This window comes from Trichoplax adhaerens, genomic scaffold (genome assembly GCF_000150275.1).
Source record: "Trichoplax adhaerens TRIADscaffold_9 genomic scaffold, whole genome shotgun sequence".
Taxonomy (NCBI): Eukaryota; Metazoa; Placozoa; class Uniplacotomia; order Trichoplacea; family Trichoplacidae; genus Trichoplax; species Trichoplax adhaerens.
Genome location: NW_002060951.1, coordinates 1,761,206 through 1,784,821, shown reverse-complemented (window position 1 = coordinate 1,784,821; position 23,616 = coordinate 1,761,206). Strand labels below are relative to the sequence as shown.

The 23,616-nt window shown below is 30.8% G+C and overlaps 2 protein-coding genes across 2 annotated transcripts; one reads left to right on the top strand and one right to left on the bottom strand.

Annotated features, from left to right (window-relative positions):
- Positions 1-2,420: 2,420 nt before the first annotated feature.
- TRIADDRAFT_58980 (uncharacterized protein) lies at positions 2,421-6,467 on the top strand (the record flags this gene model as incomplete). Its single annotated transcript, XM_002115102.1, has 12 exons — positions 2,421-2,460; positions 2,586-2,628; positions 3,945-4,028; positions 4,249-4,331; positions 4,508-4,595; positions 4,686-5,209; positions 5,305-5,344; positions 5,420-5,546; positions 5,664-5,719; positions 5,796-5,886; positions 5,996-6,173; positions 6,439-6,467. 12 exons carry the CDS (start codon positions 2,421-2,423, stop codon positions 6,465-6,467), a joined length of 1,383 nt encoding a protein of 460 aa, XP_002115138.1.
- A 786-nt stretch (positions 6,468-7,253) lies between these two features.
- On the bottom strand, positions 7,254-13,766 carry TRIADDRAFT_58979 (expressed hypothetical protein; the record flags this gene model as incomplete). The annotated part of the gene is made up of 15 exons (XM_002114914.1): positions 7,254-7,418; positions 7,583-7,726; positions 7,907-8,242; positions 8,600-8,722; positions 8,803-9,022; positions 9,111-9,261; positions 9,427-9,525; positions 9,877-9,937; positions 10,207-10,437; positions 10,556-10,750; positions 11,159-11,224; positions 11,444-11,545; positions 11,804-11,998; positions 12,277-12,414; positions 13,764-13,766. 15 exons carry the CDS (start codon positions 13,764-13,766, stop codon positions 7,254-7,256), a joined length of 2,229 nt encoding a protein of 742 aa, XP_002114950.1.
- Between the last annotated feature and the right edge of the window lie 9,850 nt (positions 13,767-23,616).

Below are 23,616 nucleotides of genomic sequence, written 5' to 3'. Positions count from 1 at the left end.
GGAAAAAGTATATACTATAATATATGAAAAACGGCATGTATATAATCCGCCTTCACTATTATCTGCTTTGTGACAGGATACAAGTAACCAGTTTCCAGTTCCAGGTAATAAATTTGTTGTTGCAAATTCTTAATGTATTCGTTTTCTATTTTAGTCAAGTCAGCTGTTGCTAGTTGATTAATTCTGGAACATCATACCAATTTATTAATTTAGATTTCTCAACTATACGATGGTGACCAACAAGAATGCCAAATAAATATTACTACTGCTTTAGACTTTCGGTGTTTATTACAATGTAAAATTTTATACTATGCAATGTCATCTATGTACAACAGGTCAAGCCTAAAGTATTGCTATTCTATTCATATTTTTTCTCTATTGTAAATATAGATAGACATTCAAGGTAATTATTAAAGTACATAAAACATTGCCACTGATTACTAAGGCTATGACTAGAAATGACAGTGCAAGACGTAAAATTTACTAAATATCGCTTTCATACTTTGCTGATGTATTAGTTTCTACCAATCCACCCATCGTTGAGGCTGATAACGATTTAGTAGTTCTCATTTTGGGATTTCCTAAGATATTGTTATTAAAAACGCTACGTTATGCAACTCGAATAACGAACTTTAGATACATTAAATATTTTCATTTGCTACTATGGTATTCTTATGCATTGCACTACTCAAACTCATATCATAATTGCCTGAATCTGTAGTAAATCAAACCAATCTAATCAAATTTCTAAATTTCTTGATATGTAATAATAATCATAGTAGTTTAAACCAGTAAGTGCTAAACCTACGCAAATCATAGAATTTTGTTATTGCCTTACTTTATGGTATTATTCTTAATATTAAAATAGAATTACATTATACTATAAAGTTGCATTGACTACAATTCTACTTTCAATAAAGCATATTCAACTATAGAGAATGTGTATTTACAGTACAGGAATGTTTTCTTTCGAGATATTTGAAATTAAATCTTGAATGTAAGACTCGAAAAGAAAATACTCTGAGGGATTCTGACATCGCTTATGTAATTAAAATGAAATTATAAATAGTTCACTTAAGCGTACCTTTATACATGGACTAACAAATTAGTGATACACGCCTTTACATAAGAATATTCGAAATAATAATAAATAAAGTGCAATACATTGAAGCCTGGAACTATACTGTATGAAATTTATAACGGTGGCATAAACACAAAGCATGGCGGTCACTATATATACATTAATTTTAAAGTGTCTAAATTCCGTATGATCGCGTTTACTACGATGGCTAAATTTCCAATATATTCAGCATATCAATTGCATGCTTATAATAAATACGAGTGAATTCATATTCTATTTTACGATATCGAACGCTCTTTGATTTATTAACTATGCGCATCTTACATACTTGTATAGTGTACGTAACCTATATATACAAGTATTCACTATGGAGTCACAAATTGCCGAAAAACATGCTGACTATCATTTAATATGGAATGAATTACGGAACCTGTATGATTGGTAACTTATCACGAACGTTGATGACCAATGTTAGAGCACGTAAAACCTGCACATTTTGGCACATCAATTTTAGTGAGCAAGCATATTCACCTTTCGAAGCGGTTGGCTTTAAATTTGATTTACCTTTCATACCTTTGCTCGCCATTTCGAATAACGGTAACTACAGCAACGATCACAAATTACCACTTTATACTGTACTGTACACAGTATAGTACGGTTATACTGTACAGTACTGTACTGTACACTGAACACTGTAGTACTGTACAGTAGTATTTCGGTTATACAGTACAGTACTGTACAGTACTGTACTGTACAGTGTAGAGTACCGTGTACACTACAGTAGGTCATTCACTCATACGGTATTGCATGCTGTACTGTACTGTACTGTACATTAATACTGACATAACTGTACAGTACTGTATTGACTCTCGTTCTTCCTTAAATTATTGCAGGCGTGTTTACACAAGTCTCAACTACTAGTTTTTGTACCTGATTACAAGAATGTACTACTTACGGTATGGATTTGTATGCCTGCTTAGATCCTCAATGCTAATACACTTTCCAGAGCAGCGGAAAATTGAAATTGTAAACGATCATTTATAAGTGCAGATGCTTGCATTGCTAACTCTATTCAGTGATTCCAAATTACTCAACTCCTGCTAAACTATTCAACCTGGAACCGTTGCAAATCAACGTATTTAATGGTGAACGACGCATGAGTAGGTTGAGTACGCACGTACGTGCTACAGGTGAGGTGGACACTCTTCAGTGAACATTCTTCACTGAACAATTTTTATTGGTGTTGTCAGTGAATATTGTCACCCAAACGTCGAGCGCTTTTGTAGCTTGACATCACTAAAAGTTCGTTCAAATCACAGTCATCTCCAAACCGTGATTCATGGATGGTATTCGTAACCTTTTGGAAAGTGTAATCCAAGGTAAGGAAGAACTGGACGAAAATCTCTATAATAGAATAAATTTCTCGTAAAATATATCTATTACAATCTTATAACATAATTTCATGGATATTATGATTGAAGTAGTTAATTGATTACTTTCGTAGAAATTGGAAATAAATGGAAGGACGTAGAAAAAGAGTTGAAAACGTGAGTAGAAGTAGATGCACGTGTATACCAAACTCTTGTGAATTTGTTCAGTGAAAGTAAAAAAAACCTTGTTATTCTCGCCTACGAGTATTATACTACATACACTTTGATAAATTAGTACTATTCAAACTTACCTACTTTTGACATAGTAGATACAATTCATAATTTTAACTGGTACGACTTACGGTAAACATGGAGATATTAGGCTTAAACTAATACGAATTTCTATATACATGTACACTTAATCTGTGATGTTTACTCGCGCGAGCTCGCATCTTGACTATGATGTACGAATTCGTATATACCCGCGCTGTAACACTGTATATCCGCTATAATCCAACAATTTTATTCACATATTAAACATTTTTTCCACTCTTCATTCTGTAATATTTAATTTCACGAGCTTGCACCTTGAATATGGGGTATTTGTATATTGAAGAAAATCTTCTTTAATTCAATAAGTGAATGATATATCTGTCAACTTTCGATCTATGATATTCATCCTCGCCAGCTCGTATCCTGACACGTTATATTCATAATTACAATTAACTTATTATCATCTAGTAATCTTTTACATACAGTATTAAGCTTTTTCCCCACTCCTTAATTTAATATTTCATCCTCGTCGAATAGGCTATATTTGTATGTATAATGAACCTTTTATAATCCCAATAATAATTTGCCTTAGTTAACAATATTATTTTGCTCAGCACTGATTACAACATGATCGCTTTAAAATGAATACCAATATTAATGTAACAGTGAAAAACTAACTGTAGGATTTAACGAATCCCAAGTTCAACTACCAATGCTTAGATTAGATATTTTTTATCAGATGGAATTCGTATAATGTCTTAGGTTCCTATGCTGAATTAGTCTCTGAAGAGAAAGAAATGCCCAACTGCTCGCAATATAAATGCATATATTAGACTGCTTGTTGAACATATCCTATCTAGATAAAAAATTGGGGCACTTGCCTAATTATACGTAATTTGCAAAGTGCTGGTAAAGCTAGTAGTACAGCATTTTACCAGTATTTTACAATATATCATTACCAGGGGTTAAAAAATATACAGTACAGTAGTAATAGTAAAGAAATGATTTAAACTCGCAGCTATGCAATCGATAATTTTCTTGACTTAACTAGCTCAGGGTAATGTGCGATACTATTTTTACTGTTAGATATACCTGATGAACCAGTTGATATACTGTCAATCTGTCATGCATATTATCATATAACAATATTCAATTATTGCTATTAAGTTCGTTAATGTAAACATTTAATCTTGTTCTTGAAATATTCTTACCCTTCATAGATTAAAGGAGAATAATCTGAATTTAGTTGAACAAGTTCAAACGCTAACTGAAGCATTGAAGAAGGCCCGTCAACGTGCCAAAAAGTAAGATTCTCTTTGAAATAATTAGATAGCAGGGACTACTAGAAAAAGTAACCCCATGCATAGCTACTTTGCTATTTTGCGATATTTTATAAAAGCAGGCTAACGGAATCGGTGAAGTAAATGTGCTATTAACGTGATATGCCACGTTAAGAACGTAGAATTTTTTCTTATTACTCTTAACTGACCTGAATGCGAAATAATAATTGATATTTTGGAATAGAGATAGAGAGAACTATCTGATTAAAGAAACGGAATGGAGGCGGTACACGGAAAAACTATTAAATAGACAAAAATCTATTCCAAGTTAGTTTTGAATCTGTTTACTAGATGATTTGTTGTATGTAAATAATAAAGAGTTTTAAAAATTATAGATCTAAAACGTTCTATAATTATCTTAAATTACCTGATGGATTAGTTAACTAAGAAGAGATTCGTAAAGATTTCAATCACAAAGCTTTAAGTAATAATTTCCTTTGTAGATTGTGAGATGGGGGTCCTGGTGGATTTATTACAGTCTGATAAAATTCTTGATCCAGAATTATCAGATTCGACAAATAACAAAAAAAGGTTTATAGAACTGCTATTAATTTTTGTGATTGCATGCAGTCGGTGTGTCTCTTTAATTTATTATCTTAAAGTTACCGCTATTTTCCACAGAAAGCACGGTCCAATTTCAGAAGATGAATTAAATGCCGTAGATGAAAGTACAGAAAAGCAAATTCAAGATGATGATGCAACAATAACGGAGAATGATACACATAAACCAATGAAACTAAAAAAATTTAATAAGAAAAGGCAGCGATACAGACACCACCTGACTGGGACCACAAACTGCAATCTACCGGTCGTAGATAGTCATCATAACGATTTTAAAATAGATATAACTGAAAGTGTCCCTATTATTGATTCGCAAGCAAGCATAGACTTGACGATGACCCAGCCGTCATCACCGGTTTATAAGCCTAGAGAAGGTAGATTAGTTGCTTGTTGTCCTGATATGATTGAAGACGAAATCAAAGAAAAAGAGGAAGAGATAGCCGACAATGATATAACTCTAAGTGGCATTCATGATGCTAACAACAATTACATTGACCAAAATGAGACGAAATCATTCAATGATTTAAATAAAGGCCTCCGTAACACTAACGAAAATTATGAGAACGAATTACACTGTGTAACTGGTAAGTACGTTTTGGCAATGATAACAGAACGTTCCTGAAAGGTTTCATGGTCAATAAATAAATGATTTCATCGTTATTATCAATTTTTTGGGCAGATGAAGCCGAAGGACTACAGAAATCTTCCGACAATCTTAGGTCTATAACTATATAACGAACTTAGTTGCTACGTTGCTATTAACGGAATTATTTTTTTCGCATATCCTCTTTTAGCGACATAGATTCGAATTTGGAAGAACTTGGCAATACAATTACCGTGAAAAATAATGGAGACGCGATCGAACTTATAAGTCTAACAAAACGAAATAGTCCAAAAACACCAGAAAGTATCCGAGATACTGTAAGTAAATTAGACGTGCATTGCAAAAATGTAACTTGATATTGCACGCTATACTATAGTTGTGAACTCTCTTATGCTATATAAAACTGATAATACAGCGTATTCATTCATTGTCAGGAAATGAAAATCAAATTGCCTATCACAACGATCGATCAATCTTTTAAGAATCATGGGTATTCATAGTTATGCTTACTTATTGCACAAAATCTATAGTTCTTATATAGATACTCCTCTTTCGTTTTATTATAGCAAGAAGCCAAATTTTAAGTACTCTGAAACAGTCCGAAAGAAGAACGAACGTAGACAATTAGATGGGCATGCGTGTGACTTGTGCAAGAAGGTCATGATTGTAAATAATTCCTAGCGATTAAAATAACTATAATTTAAATAAGTTACTTTGTATTATATTGCTATGTTATTTTTAACTTTTGGATTTATGGCTTATTTAGTATTACTCAGGGTTAGGTTTGAGTGAAAAAGAATTACGTGAAAGAATGAAAAACTGCTCTAGGCATCGAGCTGTATGCAGCAGACCAGATACTCCTCCCGATTTCTGGTCAACAGACTTTCCTGACACGCAGACATTAATCGAGAAGCGAATGCTACTAAGAGCAGCTAACAATAAAGGTATTGAGAAAAACCCGAAATCTTTGAATAGGAAAAGTTACTGATTTTTATCCAACACCTTGATCATACATAACTACGAAACAGCATGATGTATTAAGTTTATATAGACATTGCTGATTTTGTGCCTGTTAAGATATTGATAAAGAACTTTAATTTTTTATGATATAAACATATTGCAATATGAAAACTGGTGTCTAATGACGCATCATACTAGGATTCTTATAAAAGTGAACACCCTAAATTTATTCGCTTCATACTGTAATAGTAAACATATCGGATGGCAAAACTGTCTGATGATGTAAAGTTATAATTTAGAAGGGAACATTCTCAGTACGAAAGTATATTTTAATGTTGTATTCGCTGTATATAACTTTTCGTCCCTTAATAACGTCAAATATCCTGTTTCCAAACGAATATATGATATTAGTGAAGCGTATGTGCAGTAAATAAAAGTATTTTAAAGTTTATGATAAGAGAATATTTGTCAAATAATCTATTGCATCGTTATTAATTCAGATCATCTCTCTAAATTTTGAGCACAAACTTAAACGTTTCAGATGGCATAAATCATTGTCTGAAAGAATTTGATACCTAAACAGTTATTACAGGAATGTTTATCAACTCGTTTAATCCTGTTAATGGAGCATATGCGGAAAGATACATCAATTAATTGTACAATTAATTATAATTTAGATCGATGGTTGCAATTTAGCAGTTTTAATTTTTTATTAATGATTTATCTTCGATGTAGCTATTATTTTAAAATGCATTTCAACTGCATATTTCTTGCTTTTTAGTATCGCTAAATTTCAATTGATAATTATGATTTAAATTGAATACGAGTATTACTTTATGCAGCTAAAACTAAAGATTGTAAAATTTTATGAAATTACGGTAATATTAAATGTTTCCATATTACAAGCAACTAAAATTGATGGTAGTATAATACTTTACTTGGGTTAATGTGGCCAAACATATCTGAATCTTCAAATAAAAACATTATACTTGACACAAACTTCTTATTTTTCCTCTAAAGGCGAAGTAATTAATAATCTCATTTTAATTATACAGTGTCTTTAGTTATTCGATTGCTTCTTTCCTCGCCCAGTTAAGATCAATTGATGTTCTAGTTGATGAGTTTGCTGCAGCAGAAGCAACGTTGACTAGGCTGCTGTCTCGTATAACACTATCTTTGTTTTCATACTTTTTGATAATATCAGATAAATTTTGAATTTCCTTATCTCGCTAAAGTACGTAGAGGCAATTAGAATAAGTACTATTAGTTTCAATAGCACATAACACCGATAGGATATCAGTGCAAAAGCAACAATGAGTATCGGTTAATGATCATATCATAAACGTATAATCTTACGGCTAAATAGTAAATCATATTACATTGCATAAATTACCTCTGATAATTGTCGTTTCAGTACTAGGACATCATCTCTTGATGCCGGTAAATAGCTTTGGTGTACAACTGAGGCAACCTTACCCACTGATCTTGATGCCATCATGTTTTTCTGTTCATCTGGATCAGTTTTGAAATATCGAATCTGCACAGTTCAAAAAGTCAGCACCTACATTACTCTAACTAGCTGTACCATGAGTATGTTACTACTTCATCAAGAATCATCATATCTTACTATTAATAGCAATGGAATCATTGCCATTAGCCAACTGCATTAATAAATTTAGCTTGAACATTGCAACTACTCGTATAGTGCATAGTTTACCTTAGGTACAAAAACAAAACAGCTCATCAACGTGGTACAGAAAACGATAAATGAAGCTATCAAAGCGAAGCTGATATCCACTTGGTTATTGACGAATATAGTTATTAATACTCCAACCACACATAACACGACAACATTGTAAATGGATAAGCCAATGTACTTGGAGTCATTCAATGCTGGGATACTAACATTTCTTGTCTCCCACGCCAAGAAAGCGCCAAATATTAATAATAGAAATTTATAACTATATAAAATGCCCAGCCAAATTGTATAATGTCCACATATGCAAACTCGATGTTTGGAGATTATTAAGTATTCAATGTTTGTAGGATCGACCTAGGTATTTTGCATCAAGAATGTCAAATTACGGTTGTTAATCCCAATATTTATAATTAATCAAATCATTATTCTAATTCCATAAATGATACAATGGCTGATCACTAGTTACTGTAATTAAAGATTTCTTATTGGTGTTATCGTAGATAAAAGATCGATGTTGACGTAAAACGATATCGAATTATTTATTATGTCGGGTCTCATAAAATTTTAAAAGTATAGCCTTCACGATAAATATTATCTCAATGATGCAAAGTGTTACTTACTTAATCGAATACTGTCGTTAATTAACAATATTAACTAAAAATCGATAGGATTCAATTACTCCGATTAATATTAAGATAATCGAAATTGTACCTGGGTTGAAAAGATGATTTCACTTGAGTATAATGGATCGACAAATTGCCAAGTCATTAATATAATAACATCGATCATCACCAAAAAGAATACCATAATAAATAAATGGGTATCTCTGATGACCTAGTAGAGTAGGTAAAAAATGCTTCAGCTAAAAGGATAGCACTTGTATTCATACAATTTAATCATAGAATTTATCCCACCACTCTCATTTTGTGCTTATTATGATATATTCTGTGCACTCTCCATGTCTTTGAAAATAAAGAACCAAACGATAACGTGAAACCAATAGCCAGCAGCCAACCTCGAATTTGGCAAGTAATTGTATAACTTTCTAAGCCAAAAACAATAACTGATAGGTAGCATAACACACCGCCAACCAAGATCACGTTATTTAAATTAGGGCTGGACATTTTGATATATCTGGATCGGTTAAAAATTTGTTATCATTAGCGATATATTGAATGAAGAGGGCAAAGAAATACTTTTCATTTTGTATAAATTTCTTTACCTTAGCTTTCGATTGAAAACATTGAATACAAAAAAGAATAAGGATAGTATAATACCAAGAATAGATAGTATGGTAAACGCAATAAATATTGGACTAGAAATGCGAAGAATGATCGTTTTTCGTATATATTCATCTTTAGGTATATATCCGCCTGTTAGGAAATGATAATATAATGAAACCAAACATTTCAATTTTTTAAATGACACATTGGCCAATATCAATATACAAAAATATTGAAACTGAACTTAAATAATAATCTTTTCTATAAACTATATCTCATTTAATAGCGACACTGCGAAGATTTGGATTTAATAACCTCTCCAATAAACGGGATTGTAAGGAGATCCAAGTCGTATTTCGTTTTGATGACTGTCATATAACCCAACTTGTACAGTATTTATAGTTTTAATCCGTGCTAAAATTGAATAGCAAAGTAACAATATATTAGGTTAACTATTCCTTGTAATAAATAAATGCATTGCACTTTTAAAGATAAATACAAAGATAGTGTAAATTAAAAGAAAATGGAGGTTATTACGGTTTAAAGAGATAGAATTTAAATTACTTGCTAAGTGAAGAATTATTAGCCTACTAAAAATGAATGCAACCATTTTTACGGTATTTTTGCATAATACTGCTAGCTCATCTATGTATTACGCTTCTTCGAGTGTACTTATACTCAATTATAAGGCTAATATCAGCAAGACCGTTTAAAGACATAATCAATATTAAGAAGTTACAATACTTTTTGGCTTCTGAATCTTACTTATCATCTGTAGAATTCTAACGTCTGCGACTCTTTCGCCTTGTTCAAAAGAAACCGGACCCTAAAAGGGTGAAAACTAAGATCAATATCAATGTAATAATACAGTATAAATGAAAAAACTAATATTTGTCATGGGTATAATACGGTACTATAAAATAAAATAGTTTACATGGAAAATACTAAAACCCAAGAGGAGAACTAAATGATAGACAAATAATAGATTGCAAATCTGTGTATTGCTGCTCCTTCATTTGTAAAATCTTAACTAGTACAGAATAAACGCTGAATGAACGTGCATTCTTTACGATAATAATCCTTTAATAGACTCACACTAATTCCTTGAAAGCTCAACTGATTAAATGATTCCATTAAAATTTGTCTTGTATTACTGTCATTATAATGAAATTGGGTTAAATTTCGACCGTTCTGTCTCAGGATATGCTCTGTATTATTAAGAGCCAATGCCAGTGACCAAACAGCATCATAAGCCCAAGTATGTACACTTGCAAGGTAGTAATCAGGATGGAAATTTTTATATTCTTCAAGATATTTCTTCGGTGTCTACGCGTTTCGATTGAACACACGGATTGATTCATATCCAATAATAAAAAAAATAATATGCTATATGAAACAATTTAATACTTAAAAATCAATACTAAATAACTGATTCAAAGCATACCAATCCGGAAATGGTAGTCACATTTTCGAAACCAAATTCAACACCAAGCACAGCAAAGTAACCGTCCATAACTTTTAATATTTGCTCTTCGGTACAATTAGTATTCTTGGATAAATCACTTTTCCACCAGTTATCAAAGTACCATCCAAGTAAAAACCAGACATGATTTGGTCCATAGTAATTTAAATGGTATGCCTATCATCGAATCCAATAGAAGTATTAGAATACTGATTAGATCTTAACCGAAGCAAACGACATTCAAATCCTTACTATAGTATTATCATTGGTCTACAGTTATGTATCATTACTAAAATTACTGCTGTAATTTAACTTTATCATTTAGCCGAAGGTTATCCAAACTAAAATTTGAATGACTATAATAAACATAGTACCGTAGTTTATGATGTCTAAAATATATTACGAGTTATCTTAAACTGTACAACTGACTTAAATTGGGTCTGTATTGCATCGTATTTAGATTAATAAGCAAAAGGCTTAGAATTTATTAAAGAGCATAGAACGTCAAATATGCTTGGTGATCTTAATGCTTAATTATTTTGAAATAATGTTAATATGATTTTAATATCCTTAATCAAAGCTGACCGTGCAAAAGATTCTCTGAGCCATATCTGGATAAGCATAGACAATGATTATTCTAGCGTCTTTATCCTGAAGGCAATAATTAAAGGGCACATTTTTTGTTTCATTTGAATAATGTAAAGAGCTAGCATGAAAGCTTTACGATGTTTATCACACAAGACCATAGCTTAGCTCGGAAATGATTTCGCTGTAGCAAATAATTCAATAATTGTTGTTGTAGTTTTATTTCAAATTCATTTATGTTGTTATAATGGTAATGATAACAGATCGAGAAATTCGTAGAAGTACCTTAAGCAGAGGAACATGTCGCTCTGGAAATTGTGCAAATGCTTCCGAAGCAACAACAGTGATATTTCCTTTCTTTAGAATATGTTCTAAATCAGCTGCAGACTGTTATTGCAATAGGAAATTAAATAGTTGTAATTGAACTGATAGCTAAGAAATACTAAATAAGATGTCCGATATCAAACTAATGCTATCCTAATCTAAATTTCGTATGTTTTGCATCCTTATTTCAGTTATTTGCTATAGAATCACCAACAGCTATTAAATATTTTCAGTAAGTTTAAATATAGCCTAAACAGGAAAGCCTGATATATAAAAATGAACACTAATCCTTGGAAGGTGAAAAAGATGGTTATTCCTTACCGCTTGAAAAAGACTTAAGGTTTGATGAATTATTGCTACTTTATCCCAATTAAAAAGCCGAAATAACTCTTGGCGAACAACGTTATATGCAACATCTGATAAAGCTGTTCTATAAAAATATGGATATAATTTTCGATCGCTTAGTGTAGCGCTTGTAGCCGCGTTGGAAATCTGAAAGTAAAATAGACAGTTACCCTGTTGATCGAATCGAATCGTTTAATTGTAAAACGTCAATAAATTATCCAATTACACCACAATTGTACAGTGTATTTTATGGCCTAACTGTAAAGATAAAAGAGTTTTAACATTTGTAAACATCAGCTCATTCAGTTCTAAGCACCTTATATTTTTACTCGGTTAATTTCTAGATGATGTATACAGTACTTTACTATGTCTCGCACAAAATAAATGGACTAAGCTAGATTTTCTGTTTCATAGTGGTGAAATATCCTTAATGAATTTTTCGTACTTACTTGGACAAGATTCCAATATTTAGCAACAGATGAAACTGATTCACAGCAAAGAGAAGAGACAGGCCCATAAATAGCTATTTTAATCGGCGGCTGCTGAATGTAATCATACAAATATTTCATGGCCAATGGACAGAAAAGCTGCATTATGAGTAAAAAATATTGATATTAAGTGTCAATTAATGAGTTCTTTGCAGTGATCAAGAATAAAGCATAGCTAAAAAAAAATTATTATCAGTTGAACTTGCTTGCTATGCGATAAGTGCTACGGAGCAAAGCACCGTACTTGCTAATTAAACAGATTTTGTTAGTATTTAGCTAATGGATCATATCGGTAATTGATAATTGAAATTAAGAATATTAATAATGTCTAGATTGCTAGACAACAAAGGCATAAATGTATTTTGCAATTAATTAGTAGAGCCTATATAGATATTAATAATGGCGGCACGTTAGCACCCGCTGCGAACGTGCGATTATCGTGCTGAGCCTCAAGGGTTTAATTGACTATTAATTAGTTATTGCTAATTAAAGTTGTTTACGTACTTGTATCTATAGTAAACTATATAGTTTATTTGGGGCTTGTCCTCCTATACAAATGGTGCAAATCTTATATTGTCAGGTTACTATGCGTGCACCACAAATTTAGTGGAAGGGTATAAAAGGACGAGCGAATGTTCAGTTCCTGAGTTCTTTATTAGATCGTGTCGGAGAAGGTACTCGGCTACTCTATTAATAAAAACTATACTAATCTTGTAGAACAGTTTTATCCCTGAGTGACCATAAGTAGTATAAAACTACCGTACAGTAGATCTCCAAGTGTAGTGAAGCATGGCATAAGTAATCTATTAGTTTAGTGTGGTAGTTCGCAACATCAGTTTATGACAATAAGAAAATGATCATTCTTTATAGAATGATTAACTTTAATTTAAGCTGTTGTTGGCATGTTTCATCGTCTATGCAGTCATCACATGATACGAATACAACTGATAAAGCAACTCTGGTTTAGAGATATCACGATGTCAATTCAGCTTCAAGACTAATAAACTGAATGAGAATTGAATCAGTTTCAGAGGGGATACTATATCACAATATCCCAACATCAGCTTATGATGTACTTGTAATGACGTTAAAATTAAGACTGATAAAGTAGCCCACTGTAATTAAAGGACAGATTGCATTGGCTGTTATATCCAATAGTTATGTGTCAATAATAACAATAAATGTGAAATGAATAGTTGTTTATCAGCTTTAAGTATTATCATGGCATCGTTTTTTATACGTATTGAATTAGCAAATAGAAGAGCAATTCGAGGAGCACTACGTAATTATTAAGATCGCAACGGAATTTTCTTGAATAAGCCTCAAAATTTTTGCAATATATGCACCTGGAAATGAGGACGAAATGTCATGATTATGATTATATAACAAGGTATGATATCATACTGTAGATATAGGAATAAAATTTAAGAAAAACTAGTATAACGTACCATGTTTGTAATGTTTAAGTATGATCAGGTTGAAAAATTTACTTGAATCTGCTATTATAATCAGAATCTCAAAAATATCGAAGTAATGCTTTCTATGCTAATAATTGGTGAATTGCTAATCGATCGAGCAATTATATTAACTTCTAAGAAGAATAGGTATGATTTTAAACTGGTATTTCATGACACTGGTTATTTCAATCCCAATTGATAATAAGGTGCATTCGTTAGGAATATTTGAGCAGTTTATATCACAAGAATCGTTTTACATTAAAAATTAGGATACTTTTGATGTTATTAATATCAAAGAATTATTACGTTTAACAACTGATGAATCTAGATTATATTCTGTGATTAGCAATACTGTTTATTGGAAATAATTACAACTGTATTTTAAATATTGATAAATCATTCTAAGCAATTACATTAGATGACTCTACTCACGGCTCAAATAACGTCAAAAGTTTTGTGAAGATTAAGGTATAATATGAACAATAATAATATAACTGCAAAGGTATTGAATAAGCCAATATGAGCATTGATCATATTGGCTTATCCTATACCCATATATGATTAATTATTTATGTTACCTGAATAAAATTCATCTAAGAAACATAATGCAAGTTCACAGCACTAAAGAAAATCCTGAAGAAACTGATAAAATATCAATACAATTTGAAGTTATGATTTATTTTAATTAATAAAAATGCTAATTATCAATCTAGTATCGAAAAAACAAAGCACGTAAGCAGTCAGTGGGCAAGCTAAGTGCAATTTATATAGTATGCGATTCGATGAGACATAAAAAATTGACCGCTTTACCTTGCAATAGCTTGAGCACTGTATTAATGTAGTTAAATGTCAAAACGGGTATTGATAGCTTTTTTTGCCGTAATCTTAGTATTTGAAGTGGGAATTTTGCAAATTTACTGTTGGATTATAAAATGTTTTTATAGAATTTTATTACAATTCTCTAAGTAAAATGCGAAAATAAGGACCTTTTAATGATTACAATATGTAAAAATTGTATTGCTTTAAAGTATTCATAGGATTAGCGTTATAAATGAGAATATGGAATTTTATAGCAATTCTATGGAGTAATTTTAGCTAATATCATCATTGATTTTAGGAGTATCTACAACGGTAGAATGGTGGAAAGTCTCAGGATTACCCTGTTTATGTCATCTTATTTAGCTTCATCGATTTTATACTTACCGGAAATAAATCATTACGTATTATTAAAATAAATATATTATAATAGCCAATCGATAGAAAAATTGATGGAGTGGGATGCAACTAGGCATGGCCGAAACGTTTCAATAAAGCCCAAAATGGTTAGAGACTAAGATTTAGCGTTACTATTGGTTATAATCAAATGTGATTTTTTAAAATTCTATTTCAATTCACTAATTAAGTTAAAAACTGATTAGTTGGTGTACGAAAGTTAGTCGAACGGACAACTATTGTATTTAATAATAATAAAAAGTTCATCAGAGCAGTTGTTAAAGATAGCAATATAGATGCAAATGTATCCTGAAGGAGTTACATTCTTCTCTATAGTCTAGCCCTATTTGATGATGGTAGCACAGAAGGGCAGATAATCAATGTAAAATAGTTCACTGCATCAATATTAGGAGAATCTGATTGAAATGTATCTCAAAATAAATCAGAAATTTCGGTTTTGGGCAGTATTTGTAGAATTATTATTTTGCATACATATGTAATTAAATCGCTATACTGTTATAATTTGTCGAAAGAAATCAATGACAATAAATCAGTCCTTTTCTGTAATAGAACTACCGACTGTATTGCCCGCTTGAATAGGATTTATGTCCTACAATAAAACAGGTTTTACAGAGAATCGATTCAATATTAGTTCAATCCATTCTGTAGCTTTTCATATTCTAAATAAATTTTCTATCACTTTAAACAAAGTTAACTTGCTTTACTGAAAGTCATAATAAGCGAAAAAAATGGGATATCATACTGGTAGCCTGTTATTACTAATAGCCATTCTAACGTACAGATTCATGATTAATTATCTTTTATACCTAAACTTTAAAAAACCAATGCTAACTCGTTATATACTCTTACTCTTAAAGAATGCCCGCAATTCGAATAAAATTGTTCGTGTGTGATCTCGATCGCAGTCGGTGCAAATACGCACAGAATAGATTGCGTTTAAAAATTATTATGTATAATGCAAGTATTTTTGTATACTGTTGGTTAACACTTATTTCATGATGTAGTATATTAACGATAGTATAATTAACTTCATTTAAAGTAGAAACGTGCTTATCATATGATCGACGAATGTTATCAGGCAAGAAGGAATAAAAATCAACATTAACTCATTTATTATCCGGTCTAATACAAGAAGGACTGAATCTAATAAATTATTTTTATTAGAAAATGTTTAAACTCGAACTTTATTTCATTCCAAGATATTCTTGTGGGTGATTCTATCTTTGATAGCGCAAAAGGCTACCATGGAATAGATTTCTTTTATACATATTGTAAACTAATATTACATTTTATGACTACAAATTTAACTTAAGGATGATCACCTTGATGAGCATATTTTAGATATAAAATATTGAATTGTGTTACAATAAAAGCCACACTTAGCACAGAGACCAATCTTTCAAGCGATAATAATTCAATTCTATATTAAATGATCTTCCACCTACACGACCAACTCTGACTCATTATTCTACTACAACATACTATTCAAGTGTACTATATAAACTCATGAAGTTTTAGTTCTATTGTAACAAACTCTTTATTATTGCCCATGTGAAATACGTATTTTAGATACTGTATCGAAACTAAACTACTGCCTTCTGCATATTCTATTCAAATTTCGCTTGCACCTTTAATCCACTTCAGTCCATGTATAAATGATAATCGTTTTTGATTCAATGACAGTCTGGTCAGCAATAACTTCCAATATTTTTACTGATTGGAAATAAACTGTTTTGTGCTAGATCGTGAAATAACATCTAAACAACCGACTACTCGTTAATGCTGTATACAAATTCTAATAGCAATATACTCCTATTTCTGTAGACTTTCTCCGTCATAGATGAAGAGTAAGCAATATGTCTTTGTAACGATAGGATAAACTTTATTTTTAATTACTATGAAAACAACCATTTCATCGATAAATTAATACGATATCAGGATACCAATTTTTCGTACCTTTACTTCAATCTAGATGACAATTTACTTACGATGAGATTATAATGGACCATTTTTAAATGATTTCTTCATATCTATTGACTTGCAAAATATTTAAGTCAAGCAGACAGTGACTGATATTATAATTGTCGGTTCGAAGGATGTTTAGGAATTAATTTAAGTAATTTCATCAGGATCACACTATGTAGCAGTTAAATGTAACCGTTCTATATCAATGCAGATAGTTATCATAGTTTTTTTCTTCATTTTAGAGGCTAGATTTCCACGTGCTTATGTTTAATGATAATATTTTGCAGATATTAAATATCATCAATCAATATTCAAGCCCAGATTGATCGAAACAGTCCAAAGCTTTGCAACATATATCAGATTAAGATCTTCTATGTGTCTTCGCTATAAATTCATGCTTGTGACCGATTGCAGTGAGAAGATCAACTATTATATATAAGATAAATCTCTTAGCCGCGATTCATCATAAACTTGTTGTTATTAGATTTCTATAATTGCTAACATTGTTCAGTTATTAATAATTAGTTAGTTTTGAATAGTGAAGGGTCAAAATGGGGGTAAAGGCCTATTTATAAAATCAATTCTAGCTGTCGATCCGACAAACTGATTTTGTTAATCTGTTTAAGTAGATCATCAAAATCCACAGTTAATGAAGCCAAATAACCCTGTATCGCCGAGTATCACCATTTACAAAATTGAAATTTATTATTTTATTGCTCGCTTATCAAGTATTTCATAAATGTCACTAATATGTATTCTTCTTAGGTCTGGAAGCTATTGTAGAAAATTACTATGATTAGAGACAGCAACATGATAATCGTATTGTATCATAACAGATAGCTACAATTTATAAATGCCTTATTTCAAGTAGTAACGGTAATTCTTTTTGATCAAAAGTAGAGAAAAACAGCTTTATCGTTACTAGCCATGGACAATCTACAGTAAATTTGTTTCATACATATATTGAGATAAAAACGCTTTAAATTTACGAAATTATGATAACTCTGACGTTTGTAAACCGCAGATCTAAGATGGCATGTTACCGTTTGGTGATCTATTTCAAAATAAAGAATAGGACTTCATGAAAGTATCATGAAAATTTGATTTTTTCTTTCTAATAATCAACAAAATCTGTGACCAAAACAGGAGCATACTTGATTAAAACATGAGAAAAAGTTAACAATAAATTGAAAAAATGGTTTAGTAATCCCGTAGTTTTTTCTATCTTTTTACGTATAGAAATATCAAAGACCGCTCGGAAAAAGTTTAGTTCATACTAATATAATTATAGGGTCTGCAACGGAATTTGCAATTCTAATGGCTTCACTACCATTAGCTACATCTTGACTTTAATTCGCTTCTGGTAAATTAATAATGTCAATCAGATTCAAAGAAAAATGTTTAAATTTTCAATATTTAAATTAGCTTTAATATTATCTGATATTACTCCGATAGGACACACCTTAGCAAAATAGTCGCTACTGTAATTGTATACCGATAGGAAAGAAATAAAAATTGAGTCCTGCTTGTTTTAAAACTCTCCTTTTAAATGGCTTATTATGAAAGATTGATATCAATTCCCTCCCTACGAGCAATTAAAATGTCATCCTAACCGATATGTTAGCATAAGAATAGATAATATAATCTTTATGATTTTATGAGCGTCAAACAAAACAATTTTTTGTGTCAGCGATAACTGCACGCATCATAAGTTCTATCAGCATTAATATTGTAAAAATACATGATTATTTTTAGTGTATGAATTATTCGACTAAGTAAAATCAAATCAATCAATAAAATTTCCATTAAAATCCATCAAATTAAAAGTGTAAGCGTAAAATGTGATAATTTTTGTTGCTATTTATGACCAACAAGACTTGCAAGCATATTCTAATCGTTTAATTTGCCGGAAAAGTAAGAATTAGCTACAAAATTAAATCGTTATTCTCTCTAACCTTGGTATTCTTAAATTCAATAATCAACTCGTAGTCCTGAAGAATATCTTGCCTTGCGTTAACATCTTGAAGTGCCATATTAGTAGCCACAATATAGCCACGCGATGCTTGAGCAACAAAATTATCGGTTGTAGGTTGCAGTCCTGCTACAACTAGTCGCTGCTTTAAACTTAAACAATGATGATAGTCATTGCCTAAAATGATGATAATTATAACGGAGAAAATAGCAATCCTATCTACTGTAGAAGAGCGTTTGGCTATCATGGTGTAGTTAATGAATGTTGATCGCAGTTTGATTGCTATATTTACTCTCTTCTATAATTGTACTTGTCTTGTTAGCAGCCTATCGATCTTTTTGCTATTTTTTATTCTCTTCTCTCTAACGAAACTATTGATCAAACAGTAAGATAACCCAATAGATTAAAAAATAGTCTTACAGCCGATATTTTTAGTTTAAAACCGTAATTTGTAAGACAGTAGTTTGTATATTTTTATTCGTTGATATGCTGTTGAATAATCTTTTATTTCAGCCTGATAATGATGCTGCAATCGTATTGTTGACTTTTTCACTTTTCCATAACTTAATCCTGATTCACTTGACGTCATAGATGAATAAATCAATTTCTGAACAAGGATAACGTCTATTGAAAAGATGATAAGTAAAGAATGTTAGTGTAAAAAAATAGCCACGTCTTACCATTAATAGATAGATGATAGAATAAACACTCGGAAATAAAATACATAATACTTGTCAATCAAGGAACTACAAGCTTGTAGCAGTATTATTGTCCGTGTTACAAAATGGATCGTAAAATAGATAATAGATAGATTTGATTTTATTAATTGCCCGTAATTAGGTCTACTTGAGCATTTGGTGGATCTATAATTCAGTGATTTAGTATAATTAGAATTAATCAATCATTAATCATAATAACTAACTGATTATAAGAATTAATACTTGCAAGATAATTCGTATTTTGTACCGATATAAGACTACCGTCGGGCATAGCATATTACCATAATTATAACCAAACAATTAATTTTGCATGAGATGAAAATCTAGTGATGTTATCGATAACCTTTAATATAATAAGGTAATGATCATATAACAATAGATATTATTTTCAGCCTAAGAGTTTTTAATCTGTCTTGATAATTTGTATAGAAAAATCAACAGAGGATATTGACGAGGTAACACGATAATAGTTTAGAGTTAGAGCATAAATTAATGAGTTAAAATATCCTACGTACTGTAGAGATCATGAAGTCATGATGATTACTTTTACTTGAAATTATTTTAATCTGGTAAGATATTACGCATATACCTAGGGAAATGATTATAAGATATTAATAAAATTATAGGGTTCGAATTAACGGTTTAGAATATGAGCTAACAAATTGAATATGGTACGGTACTCTATACAGTACAGTCATCATTGGATCACGATATTCCGCTCAAATTTTAATCCAGTCGGAAAATACATAATTGAAGAATGATGATTAGAAAGTGGCAAAAACTTCGCTACTTAGAAGTAAAAAAAATGAGTTATTGAATTGATTTTTCTGCTCAGCTATGATTAGATCTTAATATTTCTTCAGAAGTTGAATCTTCCAATCCAGCGACGTAATATGTTGAAAGAGAGTGATTAGAAGATATTGACAATGCATGAACAAGCGGTAAAAAGTTACAATGTTAACTAATCATTTGAATACTTTATTGTAGAAATCACTATACCGATAATAAGATATGATGCAGTAATCGTACTTTGGAATATCAGTTTTGATATTCTACGTGCGTGCCAATGTGTCAAGAGATCATCCTATCATTTGATATGATAACGATTACAACAATAATGATAAATGAAATGTAGTAAAGGCAAAAGAGAGATACAGACTCGAGGAAATAGTGCATGATAGTAAATTCAAGTAATATTCAAAGTAAATACTAATATCTCAGCAGATCACTTTTAGCGCACTTTAGGTGGCGAATTCTTATCCGGTAAAATCATTATGCTGCATCAAGAATATAGTCAGGAGTCCTTCAAACCATGTATTATAGATAAAAGAATTGAGTGAAATCTATAGGAACTCAAATGAAATCACTCAGAAGTAAAACAGCACAAATAATACGATAGATTATGTCTAGGAAAATTCACTATCGAGATATTAGCGGTTAGGAACGAATACCGTATTGAATATGAAGTAAATTAAGATTGATTACTAATTTAGTGTCTGTAACATTACTACGGCTATAAACACGAAATTTATCTCGATGCTTTTAGAAACTCTTACAATTTTTCAATTATTAAATCGAATAGTTTGCCAATCAAATGCAAATTTAAAAAATCCAAGTTCATAAATCAGGGCTCAGTGTTTATCATTTAAAAATACACGGCAATAAGTGGCTGCAATAAAAGGAAAAAATGATTAAGAAGTGGGAGTTTATTTGAATTTTGTAGGGCTACGTATCATAACGGCCATAATTTGTCACGTAAATTTATTACATGTTAATTAAATGATTAATCAATTGAAAGATAAAACTTAAATTTTCGAAAAAAAATTATCAGTTAGGGATCAGCGTTCGTCTTCTAAAGATGCAGAGCGCATTATAAGAGGGAAAATGATTAGGGATTGAAATTTCAAATATGCCGAGTAATTTATGGCCGTAAAATTTATTCTTTATATAGTTTTATTTTGTAATTAGTGAGGATTGATCAGTCAGACGAAAAGTCTAAAATTTAATAGATATAAGTACTCATTGAAGAAAAATGTGCTGTAGTTGATTGCTACACTAAGAAGGAAAAATGATTTAAGAATTAATACAAGGTGTGTCAAGCAATACTCTATATCGCGATAGCAATATACAGTAGTAATAGTATGTTGGATTTAATTCTACATATATATAAGAATTTATATTATATTAAATGAGTAATTAATGATTAATCACACAGAAATTTTCAACTTTGCAGAGATAAATTGAAACTCAATATGTTTCATTTAATAATGTGCTGTAATGTAGAACTACAATCAGAAGAAGGAATAGGTTTAGAAGCTAATTTGAAACACATCGAGCAAATTATCGTTATGATAACTATTTTGATTTAATTTTATTTCAGTCTATTAATCTATTACAACCAGTTTTTTATTCTGACTGTAAGAAATGATATTGGACTGTAATCTATCGGCAAAGGGCATGACAGATGGTGGATCCCGGAATGAGAATAAAATTGAACTGCTATTGATATGCGTGCGCACAGAAACATTCTCACTTAATATCCATAAAATTTGCTTGAATTCCAGTAAATATTATTAAAAATAAGGAAAATTAGATATTAATTCCACTTGAAGATAATAAAAAGTGCTGGTCCTAACTATCATAGTATTATTAATATTGTTATCATCATTGGTAATGGACCATTAAGAATCACTTCTTAATATAATGGATTAATTAATATTTCATTTAGCTATGCTATCTATTCATAGATTTTTATTATAATTAAAAATTTTAAATAATATGTTGACTAAAATTAGGAAATAGCATGAAAGTAAACAACTACGGTATATGAAAAGTTGGACACATGGTTATAAATGTTGTAATTCAATCTTATTTTGAGTATCTGAATGATTTAAGACGACGCCATTATCGTATTTCATATTTTGCTATAGTATACACGTACAACGATGATAGAAGGCTAGAAATTTTCAAACCTAAATATCAATATGATCCGTAAGTTTTAGAGAATTTCCACAGTCTAATTAGCCACAGTTTCTGAATACGAACCAATAGATTGCTTCCATATGAGTTTATACGATGATCAATTTCGTACCATAGTCAATATAGAACTTTCCTTTACTTCGTCGTTGACTTCAGCTAAAAAAGGATTAAACTAACACTGCAAGAATCATTTTTAAGAAATTGCAAATGGAAGTGCTTCTCCATTGTTTATTCTTCACAAATACTTTTTTGATATAATTTGAATAAGTAACAAAGTTCTATATTTGATTTTAGATGATTAAACAACTTTAACCATATTCATTATTACGCCGATCTTCGCTTAAAGCTATATCAAATATCTACGGTACGCGTATGCGAAAACTTATATTTAGAGTATGTAATGTTTCAAAATTTTCAATAGTATTGCATTTCTGCTTTATGCTCACATTTAATAAAACTAGTAAAAAATTTGTCTTGACGTGCAGGTACTGCAACTTTGCATTAACAGACTGAACTAAATTAGAGAATATCGCTGTAATTAAGATGGTAATAGCAGATAAGATAGTTACCTAGCATAACACGTACTTTTTAAAATTAATAAAATAAAAATTATCCTCAATATTCCAGCTATTTTCAATTAAATAACTTGAAACGCATGACATAGAAACTGAACTAGTATTATTCATTCAAAATTTTTCAAAATACTGGGTAAGTAATTAAAATACGAATGCAATAAACTTAATAGGATTGCTATAGGGGGACAGTATGACGTAGCATCCACTCACTTCCTATTTATACAGCGTAAGCATGTCTAAGCTAAGGCGTCCATTACAAGCTATATGAAATACATCTCAGACGATTCCGTACCGCAAGACGCCCTTCAAAATGTGTAGCCACGGATTAGTAGTGATTACGGGACATAAGCAGTAGCCTGTACTTACTATATGATGGTATAACCCATAGCCTTTATTTGAAA